The sequence below is a fragment of the Danio rerio genome, chromosome 15, assembly GCF_049306965.1.
Source record: "Danio rerio strain Tuebingen ecotype United States chromosome 15, GRCz12tu, whole genome shotgun sequence".
NCBI lineage: Eukaryota > Metazoa > Chordata > Actinopteri > Cypriniformes > Danionidae > Danio > Danio rerio.
The window spans coordinates 5,984,812-6,000,000 of NC_133190.1; the positions used below are offsets into that span (position 1 = coordinate 5,984,812).

At 38.0% G+C, this 15,189-nt stretch overlaps 2 protein-coding genes across 4 annotated transcripts in view; both read right to left on the reverse strand.

Moving 5' to 3' along the window:
• Positions 1 to 15,189, reverse strand: part of brwd1 (bromodomain and WD repeat domain containing 1) — a 1,114,832-nt gene that overhangs the window by 943,484 nt on the left and 156,159 nt on the right. The gene's annotated exons all lie outside the window — the stretch shown is intronic.
• phkg1a (phosphorylase kinase, gamma 1a (muscle)) overlaps positions 760 to 15,189 on the reverse strand; it is a 20,102-nt gene continuing 5,672 nt past the window's right edge. Inside the window, exons 5-10 of one of the 3 annotated variants that reach the window (XR_012390542.1) lie at positions 13,741 to 13,806; positions 9,321 to 9,484; positions 6,683 to 6,773; positions 6,401 to 6,516; positions 4,337 to 4,462; positions 760 to 2,425 (exon numbers count right to left, since the gene is read on the reverse strand). Coding sequence is in view for 2 of the 3 variants with exons in the window: in NM_001077612.1 (NP_001071080.1) it covers positions 2,159 to 2,425; positions 4,337 to 4,462; positions 6,401 to 6,554; positions 6,683 to 6,773; positions 9,321 to 9,484; positions 13,741 to 13,806 (868 nt within the window). In the remaining variant the exon portion in view is untranslated. 3 annotated transcript variants of the gene reach the window in all.

The following is a 15,189-nucleotide window of genomic DNA, read 5'->3' on the forward strand; positions in this document are numbered from 1 at the left end:
TATCGTGCCCAACTGAGCCTGGTTTCTCTTAAGCTTTTTTTTCCTCTACTTTTGTAAATTGGTGACATTTTGTTCCTCATCACTGTCGCCACTTGGCATGGTTTGGGACTCGTGGAGCTGCGCATCAAGGGATTTGCTTTTCAGAGTTTGGACTTTCAGCACTGAAAATTAAACCACACGGAACTAAACTAAACTGAACTAACTATTTCCAAAGGAATATAGGCTACCTAAAATAATTATGTAAAACACAGACACAAAAATAAAATTATGAACACGGATAACCATTTCTGAAGAACAATATTAAAATATAAAATATTAACAATTAACATTAAGTTTTTAAAGTATTTAAAATAAATACAAAAATAAAATGTTTAAACAATATTTGTTAAACATCTGGGTTTTTTTCATTAGCATTTGTGGATTTACAATTTAATAATTCCATTTAGATCTGTGGTTACTATTAACAAATTTTGAATAATAAGTGGTATTTGAATGACTGTAAAATTTGACCCATGAACGCGTCATATTTTTGTATTTGTCCAGCAGTCATATTTTAAAGTCATCATGAATTCAAAATTTACACTATTTACTTTGTAATGCATTATTGCTACTTTTAAAGAGAACAATTAGTGTGTGCAAAGTATGGCTTATTTGGTAAGATTTATATATTTATTCAATCAAAATGTCATTCCTTCTCTGATGACGTCAGTTCGACAGCTTGCCCAGAAGGTCCACATTACCATAAAATGAATTCATATGCACATTTTAAATTTTTGTTTTATTATTTCAAATAATTTATCAAACAGAAAAAATGATCAACACTAGCAGGAGAACTTCAGATATATAGGTTCAATAGACAAAGCTTTCAGTTTCACAAAAGCTTTCAATAACAACATTTAAGCCAATTGTTAAAATCCTTGTGGGAAAAAGGATGAATGAAATTAATTATTTATAGTGCCTAGAGTAAATGAGTACATTTCTCACTTTTAAACTGATGGGATGATGTACAATTTGACACTTGTGGAAAATCGGGTTTATTGGATTGTTTAGTCAGTACTGAAGACAAAACTGGACGTAATCCAACAAAAAAAAAAGTAAGATCCTGGTGCAAAACATTGGTACATGACAATTAATATTTGGAGAAAATATAAAATAAATATTAAGTTAACTAGAAAAATTAGGTACAGGTGCTCAACTCCTTGTTCAAGCTCTTGTTCTCTCCAAACTGGATTACTGCAACTCTCTACTAGCTGGGCTTCCAGCTAACTCTATTAAGCCTCTTCAACTGCTCCAGAACGCAGCAGCACGAGTGGTCTTCAATGAACCTAAACGAGCACATGTCACTCCGCTGCTAGTCCGTTTGCACTGGCTGCCAGTTGCTGCTCGCATCAAATTCAAAGCTCTGATGTTTGCCTACAAAGTGACTTCTGGCCTTGCTCCTTCTTATCTGCTCTCACTGCTGCAGATTTATGTGTCCTCCAGAAACTTGCGTTCTGTGAATGAACGTCACCTCGTGGTTCCATCCCAAAGAGGGAAGAAATCACTATCGCGAACGCTCACGCTCAATCTGCCCAGCTGTTGGAATGAACTCCCTAACTGCATCAGAACAGCAGAGTCACTCGCTATTTTCAAGAAACGACTAAAAACTCAACTATTTAGTCTCCACTTCACTTCCTAATCTGCAATTGCCTCTCTGAATATCACACTAACTGTACCCAAAAAAAAAAAAAAAAACTAATACTACTAATACTTTCCATCTTAGACTTTACAGACCTGAAACTTGCCTATAGCACTTATTCATTGTTGCTCTTATAGTTGTGTAAATTGCTTCCTTGTCCTCATTTGTAAGTCGCTTTGGAGAAAAGCGTCTGCTAAATGACTAAATGTAAATGTATTTAGTTTTAGTAAATTTTAGTAAGTTTTAGTAAAATAAATCCATTATTTTTCCTCATCTTAAAGATGTAATGTGACCCCACTCTTTTTTTAACAACTCTAAATGTTAAAATGCACCGATGAATAGTGTCCAGTTTCACTGGTAAATGGATAAAAACATTACTTTTCAAAGGAGGTGTACTCATTCATGCGTGGGCACTGGGAAGTTATCGAAACAACTCACGATGTTATACAGTATAAAGCACTGATGTCTTTTCAACACGCCTTACATCATTCTGAGAGATGAATCCACTGATTCGGCAGCGAGAGAAAGCAGGATAGCTTTCGGACTGTTCTCAAACAGGGCCGCTCTGTTCTGCGTCTGGCCCTTCTTCACCCAGTGGCCATAAATCTTGAACGCACAGGCGTCGATGAGTTTGCGAATAGGCTTTACTGCATAGGGGTCGCTCTTGATCACTTCTTTAGTAACTGGTTTGGCTCTTCGATAATTGCAGTAAATGCGCATTGTTGCCAGAACTGTCATGCAGATGACCTGGAAAACACATTTAAAATTCATATTTGGTAAATAGTATTGCCTTAATGTGTTATATTAAAGTGTTAGCTCAGCCAAAAATGAAAATCCAGTTTAATTACTCTCCTTTATGTCATTGCAAAACAAAACAAAAAACACAAATTAAGTTATTTTAGATGAAATCGGAGAGCTCCCTCATTCTCCAAACACAGCAATGGTTTCCCATTTGTTAAAAGTCCAGAAAAATCCTCAAAACAGACCATATGCCTTCAGTGGATAAACTGCAATATTATCGATAATACTTTTGTGTTGCCCAAGTATTTTTTGGATACACTTGTGCTTTGTGTCAAACAGAGGAAATCATGCAGGCAAAATGTTAGCCACGCCCAATTCCTAGGATATACGTAATCTTTTAAAGAGCCCATATTATGGGTTTTTGAAAATGCCCCTCCATGTAGTGTGTAACACAGCTCTAAGTGAAGTGAAGCATCCAGCTAAGGCTTAAATCTGTTAGTGTACAGTGTTCGACTCATAGTGCTTCAAACGAGTCGCCTTGATACCGATTCATTAGATGTTTCGCCATGACGTACGAACGAAACCAAGTTATTCACGTGCACGCGCAAACCCGGGAGATTTTAAACCTGCGGCCCCGCCCTCTGACATAGAAACCCAGACACACACACACAAACATGCCGGTCAATTGAAGTCACACTCCAGATGGATATTATCGAGTCTCTACCCAAAGATGAAACCTCAGCATTATAACCAATCAGTTGGAAACTACTGGAAACTTCTGGAAACTACAGGCTACAAAGAATACTTCATCGGCGTTTGTTAAAGGAAGGATCAGTAAAGACTAACTTACTGCTGGACATGTCAGGATGGGTTTCTTTCTCCATTTCTCAAGTGTAAGTACGTGCGATTAAAGTTGCCTCGTTTACTCTAGCTTGCAAATGTATTTAGTTGTGATTTGTTACTTGTAACCGCGTGTACTGTATCAGGTTAACTCGCTTTATTCTCATATCGGGCGCAAAGCCACGTTTAAAACGCGACACGTGCTGCTTTGTTTACGGAGCTCCGTGGAGGAGGAGTAGTGAGTGTGTCTGTGTGTGCGTGTGTGTGTGCGTGCGCTGTCGTCCGAAGGTGTGTGTGTGTGTGCGCGCATTGTCGTCCGGAGCAGGGTTAAGTGTGTGTGTGTGTGTGTGTGTGTGTGTGCGTGTGTGTGTCTGTGAAAAGAGCAGAAACAATCTCCTCAACTGTTTTTGGAGTTTTTGCTCAATAAAATAGTTAGTCGTCTGTATTTTGAAGTCCATAGTCTGTATTTACATCGACCCACTGGCAGCTAAACTCCACGCCTACACTATCGAGCGTGTATGAACTGTGATTACTGTTATATTGCTGATTAGCTGTTGGGCATTTCACTCTCTCACTGAAGGCAGTCGACCAATCGCAACAGACTGTCCTTGGTCCAATCAGCGCAGATTAGCTTCGCGCTAAGGAGGGGTTTGAGAACAAATGAATCACTGGACGATTCATACAGGAGTCGCTGGGATAATTAGGTAAAAATAAATGCAGATTATAAGACCATTACAGTGTTTTTTGACCTTGCATGCATATTAAACTGTTGTTGGAGACCCTTACAACCAAGATATGACCCTATTTCATGTATAATATGGGCTCTTTAAACAATTAAAAACAATTTACCTGAAAAAGAAACAGGAAGTGCATTTTCAGATTTCAATTACAAGGGTAAACAATTTTTTTCTTAATGACATGCACAGATGAATTGTTCAGCACAAAACTAGCAATGTGAGCTAGCAAAATGATAAGGTACGTTTTGATTTCATGGGGACTTTCAGCTAGTAGTGTTAATTACTGGTTTGTTAATACCATGAATTTGACCTAAACTAAGTGTTACCAAAGAGTTCCCACCTTGAACTTCCTGTATGGGCTGAAATGTCGCACCTCTGCGACTACATACTGCTGAAAGAAAGGGTGGTTTAGGGCGTCCGTGGCAGTGAAACGTTTCTCTGGATTTACCACCAACATCTTGGAGATCTGAATACAGAAAAAACAAACAGAATTGAAATTAGTTTAGGCGACACAGTGGCACAGTAGGTAGTGCTGTCACCTCACAGCAAGAAGGTCGCTGGTTCCAGCCTCGGCTGGGTCAGTTGGTGTTTCTGTGTGGAGTTTGCATGTTTTCCCTGTGTTTGTGTGGGTTTGTGCGGGTCCGGGTGCTCCGTTTTCCCCCACAGTCCTAAGACATGCGGTACAGGTAAATTGGGTAGGCTAAATTGTCCATAGTGTATGAATGTAAATGAGTGTGTATGGATGTTTCCTGGAGATGGGTTGCGGCTGGAAGGGCATCCGCTGCGTAAAAACATATGATGAATAAGTTGCTGGTTCATTCCGCTGTGGCGACCCCGGATTAATAAAGCGACTACGCTAAAAAGAAAATGAATGAATGAATGAAATTAGTTTAGTACATCTGTTGTAGGCTTGTATTAGCTAATAAAGCTACAGTTGAAGAGTAAATTGTTAGCCCCATTGTGAAATGTTCATTATTCGTGTGATTTTTTAAATTGGGTTCATCTTAGGTCAGACATTAAAATATACATGGCATTGATACATATAAAAATATACACTAATACAATTCACCAAACAAGAAATTATCAGGAAAACATAATTATACGCTAAACAAGTATATAAATAAAAGGTAAAATACCACATTTTAAACAAAGATATGCAAACATAAGAAAAAACAAGAGTAATACAAAAAAAAATAAGAATAATAAAAACAAATACATAAATAAATAAGTACAAAGAAAAAAAAAGGAATAAAAGCAATAGGGTATATGCGGAGCTAGTGTTTTTCCCATACTGAAAAACGTCCGGTGACCTGTTTTGTGAACTTTTTTTCCATTTTATACGGTTCCTTTTACAGCATCGATGTTGTAATGTCATTAAAATACATTCAGTTAAACAGACTTTAGCATTTATTTAGTTGCTCAAGCGTAAAACGAGACAAAAAGCTGTTTGCACGCGCCCGTCAAAATCGGCAGGCTAGCGCAGAAGCTCCATTGAATATACTGGGGTAAAATAAATGCTCCTATTATAAAGACATGGCGGGGGAAATGTAATTTAATGCAGTGCTTCTTGTACAACCTGAGACCTACTTTATATCGGATATCACTCAGCCAGTGGAGATGGCTAATTTTTAAAGAAAACAGACCTTAAACGCGCCGGTTTTTGCATTGGCATACAGTTCGCCGAAAGCAATTACCCCAGGTTACAGGCAAAATAAAAGTCCTATTAGCATGCTTCGGCATATACCCTATAAAGATATAGGTGTCTCTTTAAAAAAATTTTGAAAAGGGCTCCAGACTTTCTGGAACTGTTCTGGCTTTTGTCTTATTGCGAACCAATCTTCTCCATTTGAAGAGCATGTAAAAAATCAAAAACCCATTGTCGATAAGAAGGGGGAGCTGCTGACTTCCAATTCATAAGAATAAGTCTACTAGCCAGTAAGGTTGCTAAGGCTACACTATTGACCTGTAATGAATTTAAATCAACATATTCTAGCAGGATTCCAAAGTGCTGTTAAGGGGTTTGGGTCTATTGGCAATAAAAAACAGCAGAAAAACACCTGAAGACTTTCCCCCAAAAATCAGACATTTTCAAACTAGACCCGAAAGTATCAGTGTGGATGGTTCGATTGTACAGCGAAGGCAAGTTGGGTCAAGATCAGGGAAAATTTTATTCAGTTTAGTTCTAGACCAGTGTATTCTGTGCAAATAAACAAATAATCGACAAATAAAACCTTCTCCAAAATTAAACCATAAAAGAAAATACTGCGATCTAAGAAAACGTCCTTGTTCTGTTGAATATCATTTGGGAGATATTTTTAAAAGAATTTCAATTTCACAGCAGGGCTAATAATGTTGTCTTCAGGTGTGAATCAGTGTGTTCCTTTATTCTGATATTGAGACGCACCAGGTCTTTGACGGTGTCTGACCGGTCATCCCACTCCGGAGAGGTGAACTGGTAATTTCCTGCCAGGATCATACGCAGCATCAGCATCTGCTTCCTGTGCCAGAATGGAGGAGAACCTGCAAGAAGGGTGAACATGATCACCCCTGCACTCCAGCTGGAAAACACAACAAACACAACACAACAAAGTCCAACTTGCTCTAAAAGCAGACTCTAAACTGGATTTATGCTGACCATCAAACTGCCACATGAATGTTATGTCCCATTTTACTAGCGTCCACTCACAGATCAACAGCAGCTCCATAGCCCTGGTGATGAGGATCCATTGAGCATTCGATAATCTCTGGAGCCAAATATCCTGGCGTTCCACACACCTCTATGAGTGGAAACACAAGATTTACAAAACACACGTCAAAAATAAAAGACAGGATCTTGCGTAGTGTATCTTCTCTGCATTTCTTTCTTCTCTTACTTGTTTTCTACTCTAGTTGTTAAACAAACGTGGAATTCTTATACTAGAGCGATGGTTGGCTTTTGAATTAGTTTGATCAAATTCGATAAAAGTGTCATAAAAAAGTCATAAATGTAAATATACATTCATGTGGAAAAAGTCGTACATAAAACAAAATGAAAGGCCATGCAAGCGTAGTGAGGAGAGATTGCAGACGCTCTAATGAAAATACGGTAGTAAAATAAATTTCCTTATTTTAAAGATGCAAATGCATCACATAAACGAGGTACTGCAGCTGCATAAATAGATGAAAATATATTTAGAAATACCTCATTTTTATTGAAACATCTGGGACGATTTATACCTTTGTACTACAGACAAACTAGACATGTTGTCTCTTTTCATAATGGTGATTGAATCGAAGCACCTCTTCCTCATGGATAAAATCAGAAAAACGCTGAAAACCCGATGACGTCACTTCGTACTGGCAGCCACTCATCACTCAGAAATTGCGCATTTACTGCACCTCATGGCTGGGATGTTGCTTTGAAATTTCTTTTTAATCCATCAGAATTCTAAAGCATTACTGTGCTACAGTAATTCACATCAACTTTTTAAAGTTGTTTTTAAAAGTTTAAATTTAAAAGGCTAATTTAAATTAAACACAACCAAAATAGAGGTCTGCATTCCCGCGCCGCGGGACCCGACCAGATTTCTGCGGCGCGGGAATAAATTTTCGAATAAATCGCGGTAACGATCGGTAACGGGTTTAATTTGGGACGGGAGCGGGCTGTCTAGCAGTACATTTCCGGTTTTGTTCTCCCCCGCTCTTTAGCGGGATCGGGCGCGGCGGGTAGAAAACGGGGCGGGTCGGGCAGCGGGACCACAAATTCTTAATATAAGCGGGAGCGGTCGGGTTCGGGCTAAAACCTGGCGGGTGCGGGCGGGATTCAAAATTTAGTCCCGCGCAGATCTTTACACCAAAATACCCATACTACTTTAGAATTGTATGTCCACATTACAAATTTTGTCAAAATTATGAAAAGATATGGTTAATATTCTTTAAAACATGGGAGACACCCTTGTATGGTCACCAATGAAAACTGAATGTCATCTGGTGTTCATGTCTCGTACTGCAGCCAAACAAAATCCTTCTGAAAGCCAATTTTTTTGAGATATCAACTTTAAATTTGAAATATATTCTGTTCAGATATTTTACCGTAATTTCTGCCAAAATTCTATTTGTAAAATACATCATTTAAATATTAAAATACACGTTTATTGTTTTATTATTTTCTTAAATATAAAGCCGCATAACATTTGTTTTATTACACTTGTCATTTTTTTCACTTCATCTACAACCTGACATCTTCTTCTTTAAAATAAGACCATGCTTAAATCTTTGCACTAAAGTTTTGAAGAATGGCATTCATGTAAGTTGTGTTGTATGTTTAAAAAATTTGGGGAGACAGTTAAGGGGTTAAACTAAAAGAATGAATTTTCTCTAAACAATGCACAAAATACCCAATTTTCACTCAATACTGACATATCATTATTATTATTGTTTATTTTAGATATTTGTCAGCATCTCAAAAAAATGTGTTATGCTGTATTTACACCAGATACGGAAGAAGCGTCAAGCGTGAGTGATTTACATGGTAAGTCAATGCAAACGCGCGAATAGACATCCTGCGGCGCGATACGCGCGGTGCGAATGGCGCGATACGCATGAATGGTGTGGCGCGAATTGAGCGTTTTGCGCGTTTGATGCTCTTAACGCGCGAATCGCTCGAGTATGAAAATCTGAACTTCGGCGGACATTTGTGCCGAGTTAACCAATCAGGAGCTTGTTCTTGTGGGGGTGTGATTATGAAGTACCACGTGTTGTTGGTGTCCCGGGGGAAAATCCACCTGCCCACACCGACAACAGTTCATCAAACTGGGCTCGGCTCAGTCAGCAGCACCGCTGAAAGCCTCAATCATCCAGGTTCCGTTTCTGGAAGAGTTTAGGAGCTCTCAGAGCTGGGTGCACCTCTGAAAGAATCTAATGGACTCAGACACGGCTCCAAATAAATCAATGTTGTTTTTTAGCCTTTATAAAGCATAAACACAGTTATTCCCTCTATTAAATCCATGTCAGCCATTAAGCAATGAAGCTAGAGTCACCAGGCAGACAGAAGCCCTGCCCATCACACGAATCCGCGTCTGTTCTGAAGTGAATTTGACGCGCGAATGAAGCAAGTAAACGCAAATGTTCACGCGGCCATTTACGCGCAATTTATCCGCGCGCTCCGCGTCTGGTGTGAACACAGCATTAGAGTTTTATGACTCTTTAAGACTAACATGAGACTGTCAGAATGTAGCTGCATCTTTAAAACTATTTATTTTTGTTTTGCTTTACGTCATATTGTAAAATGTCATATTGTTAGTCATTTGACTGATGTATTTGCTCCTTATCAAGCAAGTGACTACCGTTGAGTTTTTGTCCTGGTGCAATCTGCACAGCAAAGCCGAAATCGGTGAGTTTGATGTTCATATTGTCATCCAGAAGGATGTTCTCCGGCTTCAGATCCCTGTGTACAATATTCTGGGAGTGAAGGAACTGAACCACTTCCAACAGGGAGCGCATGATCTTCCTGCAAAATCACAAAATAGCGTTGGAAATATATGGCAGGCAGCACTGTAAAAAATGCTAGGTTTCACACAATTTCATGGAGTTGTCCCAACACAATTCGATCATGATAATGTTATAGTTTTTACACATTTTAGTGGATTGAACATAAAACAATTAAGTCGTCCCAAAAAACCCTTAACAAGTTTGAACAAGAAGCAAAATAAGGCTCACTCCAGATTTTTGGGTATATTTCAAGAATTTTCTATTCATTTTCTTTAAAATGCAACGATATACAATAAATATATTATTTACAGTCAGCTAAATCAATTATTAATGCGAACAATTGTAAATGTGTAACTAACTGTTGTTTAACTTAGTGCTGACGGTTGATGATAACAGACTGACAGTAACAGAGTTGATATTTTCCACCATTTTGTGCTTTAGCTCAAGATGCTAACCTCAAAACAGATACCACATGGCATGCCTAAAACTAAATTTTATGCATTTTCAATATATTCAATATATATATATATATCAATATCTATGAGGGTGTGCCCTGCCACCCTTTAAAGGAAACTAATTTCGTCCACTTGTATCTGAGATCTTGTCCTTTTGGTCATGACCAGGGCCAGACAGAATCTGCGGACATTTTTTACTATTTCTGCTGAGAATTTTGGTAAAAATTTGCGGATTTCTGCGGAATAATTTTGGGAGTACCATCACTAAAACCTTAATATGTGAAATAAAAAATAATATATTTTAAACTTTTATTTAATGTTTACAATGCAAATCCAATTAGATCCACTTTGTGCGGTTTATTCATAAACTAATTTCGAGAGGATCACGTGCTTATAATCACCACGGCTGGTTCCTTGTTAGCTCTGTAATCAGCCCTATTAGATGATTACGGAAGCATTATAAAATATAGCTGCAAGCAGCAATTAAGGGGCCAAGCACTTTTGGTCAAAAGATTGCGCTGCTCCAGAAGTTTTTGAGTACTTTCAGGGCATGGGGTTGAAGATGCATACCATGTTTTGTAATGATATGTGAATGTGTTGGTAAAATATAGCATTTTTGGCTAAAAATTTAAATGGGCGACGCCCAAAATGGCTGTTCTGTGAAAATCAGACATCATTCGACTCGACGTGCTCTGCCGGATGTAATGAGACCAGTTTTATGAGTTTCGGACGAACGGTTGAGACGTTATAAGCCAAAAAAGCAAGTTTTTTGTATCTCCGGACCACTAGGGGGCAGTGCGCCGAAACTCCGCATATAACCTCAGACCCTAGTTGTCATTACACATCAAGTTTGGTGTAAATCGGTGAATGCATTACAGAGATATTGCCTCAAGTCCATTTTCGCAAGTTCTTCGTTAAATTTAATCACAAATTAAACAAAAACGATTGGTCTAATCAACTTGAATTTAATAACTTTTAGTTGGCATGGTCTGTAGATCATGTGATTCAATTTTAGTGAAAATCTGAGAAACGGCCTAGGACGAGTTCGATCAAATAGGTTTTTTGAATAATTTAAAATAGCGTGAAAAAATTAATGACGGAAAATGACGTCATAGGGTGCGTTTGAATCGGACTGAGCGAAGGAATCAGAGGAAAAAAGAATTTTGATTGTAGCCCATTTGGTTCAAAAGTTATCATGATAAACATACATGAACATTTGGACAAGTGGTGGCGCTAGAGAGTTTGATTTTGAGACTTCATCTTTGGTCTGATTAATGTTAATACTGTCCTCTATCATTGTGCCAGATGCAAAACATGTTTTGTAATGATATGTAAATATGTTGGTAAAATATAGCATTTTTGGCCTAAAATGGAAATGGGCAACGCCCAAAATGGCTGACCTGTGAAAATCAGACATCATTCGACTCGACGTGCTCTGCCGGATGTAATGAGACCAGTTTTATGAGTTTCGGACGAAAGGTTGAGACGTTATAAGCCAAAAAGTATTTTTTTTTTATCTCCGGACCACTAGGGGGCAGTGCGTCGAAACTCCGCATATAACCTCAAACCCTAGTTGTCATAACACACACCAAGTTTGGTGTGAATCGGTGAATGCGTTACGGAGATATCTTCTCAAGTCCATTTTCGCAAGTTCTTCGTAAAATTTGATCGCAAGTTAAACGAAAACGGTTGGTCAAATCAACTTGAATTCCATAACTTTTGGTTGGCATGGTCTGTAGATCATGTGATTCAATTTTGGTGAAAATCGGAGAAACGGCCTAGGACGAGTTCAATCAAATAGGTTTTTCGAAAAATTTAAAATAGCGCGAAAAAATTCATAACGTCATAGGGTGCGTTTAAATCAGACTGAGCCAAGGAATCAGAGGAAAAAAGAATTTTGATTGTAGCCCATTCGGTTCAAAAGTTATCATGATAAACATACGTGAAAGTTTGGACAAGTGGTGGCGCTAGAGAGTTTGATTTTGAGACTTCATATTTGGTCTGATTAATGTTGAGACTGGCCTCTATCATTGTGCCAAATCAAACAACTTTCCCGCATACGCCTATATGGGCTGCCATTCAAATCCGGCGGAAGAAACGGAAGAAGAAGAACACTAACGAAAGCAATAGGTGCCTACGCACCTACGGTGCTTGGCCCCTAATAACCTGAGTTTTTCACTCCAGTTATCTTCGTCTTTATTCCTTCCCCTTTTTCTGATCGGGCGACACGGGTGCCCAGTGGCTAGCACTGTTGCCTCACAGCAAGAACACCGCCGGTCCAACCTTTCGGGCCGGTTGGTGTTTCTGTGCGGAGTTTGCATGTTTTCCCCGTGTTTGCGTGGGTTTCCCCCGGGTTCCCCGGTTTCCTCCCACCGTCCAAAAACATAAACCATAGCCAATCGACTAAAACAAATTATCACCCAATACAACCTGAGTTTACACTTCTCACGGTGACGAGCAGGGGAGTTCTCGAGACCTACCTGACCTTGAACTCCCCTCTCGCCCTTCTAACGGGAGGGGGCCCCGGGCTTGAGGATATTACGAGCTCAGGGCTCTCTCCCGGGACAGCATGCCAAATACGCTTTATTGATTATCAGCTAAGTGTGAACTCTTGAAATTTGGTAAATAAAGCAAGTCTCTCATATAAAATCTCTACTAAAAGACAGAAAATATTACTTCACAAACTATATTGTACATAAATCAGATGAACATTTTCATATTAGTCTATAATATTACTGTACTTGTTTTAAACACTGAATAAATATAGATTTACACACATTTACTCAAGTAAATAAACAGAATTAATGATGGGCTAAAAATCTGCACGCGTAGATTCCGTGTGGGCCTAGTCATGACCCAAATTTCATGACAATAGATGAGAGTAGGAACGTAGATTGAACGGTAAAATGAAAGCTTTGCCTTTCGGCTCAGCTCCTTCTTTACCAAAACAGACTGGTACATTGACTGCATTACTGCTGCTGCTGCACGGATTCGCCTGTCAATCTCACGCTCTGGATGAAATAAGTTGAAAATGGCTGAGTAGTTTTTTCAGCTTTCTTTGACAGAGTTCAGAAGAACAGCAGCTGTCTGAAAACTGATTTTTTGTGACATTATAAATCTTTATCATCACTAGTGTTGTAAAAAAAAATAAATGAGTGAAAAGAAGAGAGAACCCAGTCCAGGAGACTCGAAACAAGCAGAATTCCTTTGAGACGTGTTGGTTAATCTGCAGTCATACAGCGTCTTCAAGATGTTCAATGTGTCTGCAAGAGCCTACTAGAGGTCCGCAGTCTGCAAGTTCTTTCACAAGTCTCTCACAAGTCTCACACAAGTCATGACATTGTAGTCTGAATTGAGACAAAGATTTCATGGCTATATTGTGTTCTTAGGAGGAGGGGATATAGCTAAACAAAGTATGCAAATTAAGAGTTGTGGTCGGCAGGGTAAACTGCTTCTCAGGTCTAATCTCATCATGTTCTGGAGACAGAAACCGCCTGACCATTTGATCGAAAAGAGAAAACAATAGACACCCCATGCTGTGAAACTGACAATTTGCATTACTTTGGCTTAGCCTGTAATCAGAAAGATAAAGGTTAAATGTCCCTCTTAGCTAGGATGTTAATGAAATTATATAATTAAAAACCAGAGAATATAACTTTTCAGTTATACGTAGATTATTGTTCATTTGGAATTAGTTGATAGAAATTTATATTTCCACACTAGCTAAATAAGAGTATTAATTTCTACAACACATGCAATATCCAACAAAGTAATCAATATTGTGTTACAAATGATGTTAATCTGGTTATATTATACTAACCTTGTCTCTTTTTCACTGAGCGTAACCTTCTCAGTCAGGTAATCAAAAAGCTCTCCTTTCTTCATCCTGTAAGATCAATATTTACAGCATTTAGGTGATTTTAAAATACAAATATAAATCAAAGACACATAAAATAAATAATGGTAATAATTACACGATCACACATCTTGCCATGATTTATACAGGAATTTAGAATAACAATTACTACTTTGAGCAAGAAACGTTTGACGACATATTAAAAGACTACACTTATGGTTATTTTAGATCCTGCTTTAGGATGACAGTGCATTCCCACAATAGTAATTAATTGTTATTTTAATCATCTTTGTGGTTTTAAACATGCTGTATTATTTTACATTATTAATGTAAAATAATCCTGTAAGAACAATACCAGAGTTGACGTTTTTCACCATTTTTGCTTTAGTTCAAGATGCTAATTTCAAGCCAGAGAAGGCGTGTCATGACTAAAACAGAATATTATCAGCCCTCCTGTGAAATTTAAGTTATTTTTCAAATATTTTCAAGTAAATTTTTCAAAAATAGACCAAGGACATTTTTGTATTATATTTGTCTTCTGGAGAAAGTCTCATATTTGTAGTTTGGCTGGAATATATAATTATATAATAAATACATATATAAAATAAATATTTATTATTTATAATTATATAAATACAGTTGAAGGCAAAATTATATGTTTTGTTTCTTTTTTAAATAATTCCCAATTTATGTTTAACAGAGCAAGGACATTTTCACAGTATTTTCTATAATGTTTTTTTCTTCTAGAGAAAGTCTTAATTGTTTTATTTCAGCTAGAATTGAAGCAGATTTGATTTTTTTTATTAATTTTAAGGTTTATAATAACAGCCCCTTAAGCAATATATTTTAAAAATTCTCTACAGAACAAACCATCATTATACAATTATTTGCCTAATTACCCAAAATTGCCTAATTACCCTAGTTAAGCCTTTAAATGTCAGCTGAATACTAATATATTGAAACATTCATTTTCTTGTCAGCTTAGTCCCTTTATTAATCCGGGGTCGCCACAGCAGAATGAACCGCCAACTTATCCAGCACAATTTTTTTTATGCAGCGGATGCCCTTCCAGCTGCAACCCATCTCTGGGAAACACCCACACACACACATTCACCCACACACTACGGACAATTTAGCCTACCCAATTCACCTGTACCACATGTCTTTGGACTGTGGTGGACACCGAAGCACCCGGAGGAAACCCACGCAAACGCAGGGAGAACATGCAAACTCCACACAGAAACGCCAACTGAGCCGAGGCTCAAACCACTGACCTTCTTGCTGTGAGGCAACAGCACTACCTACTGCGCCACTGCATCGCTGTATATTGAATAATATCTAGTAAAATATTATTTACTGTCATCATGGCAAAGACAAAAGAAATCAGTTTCAATATATGAGTTATTAAAACAA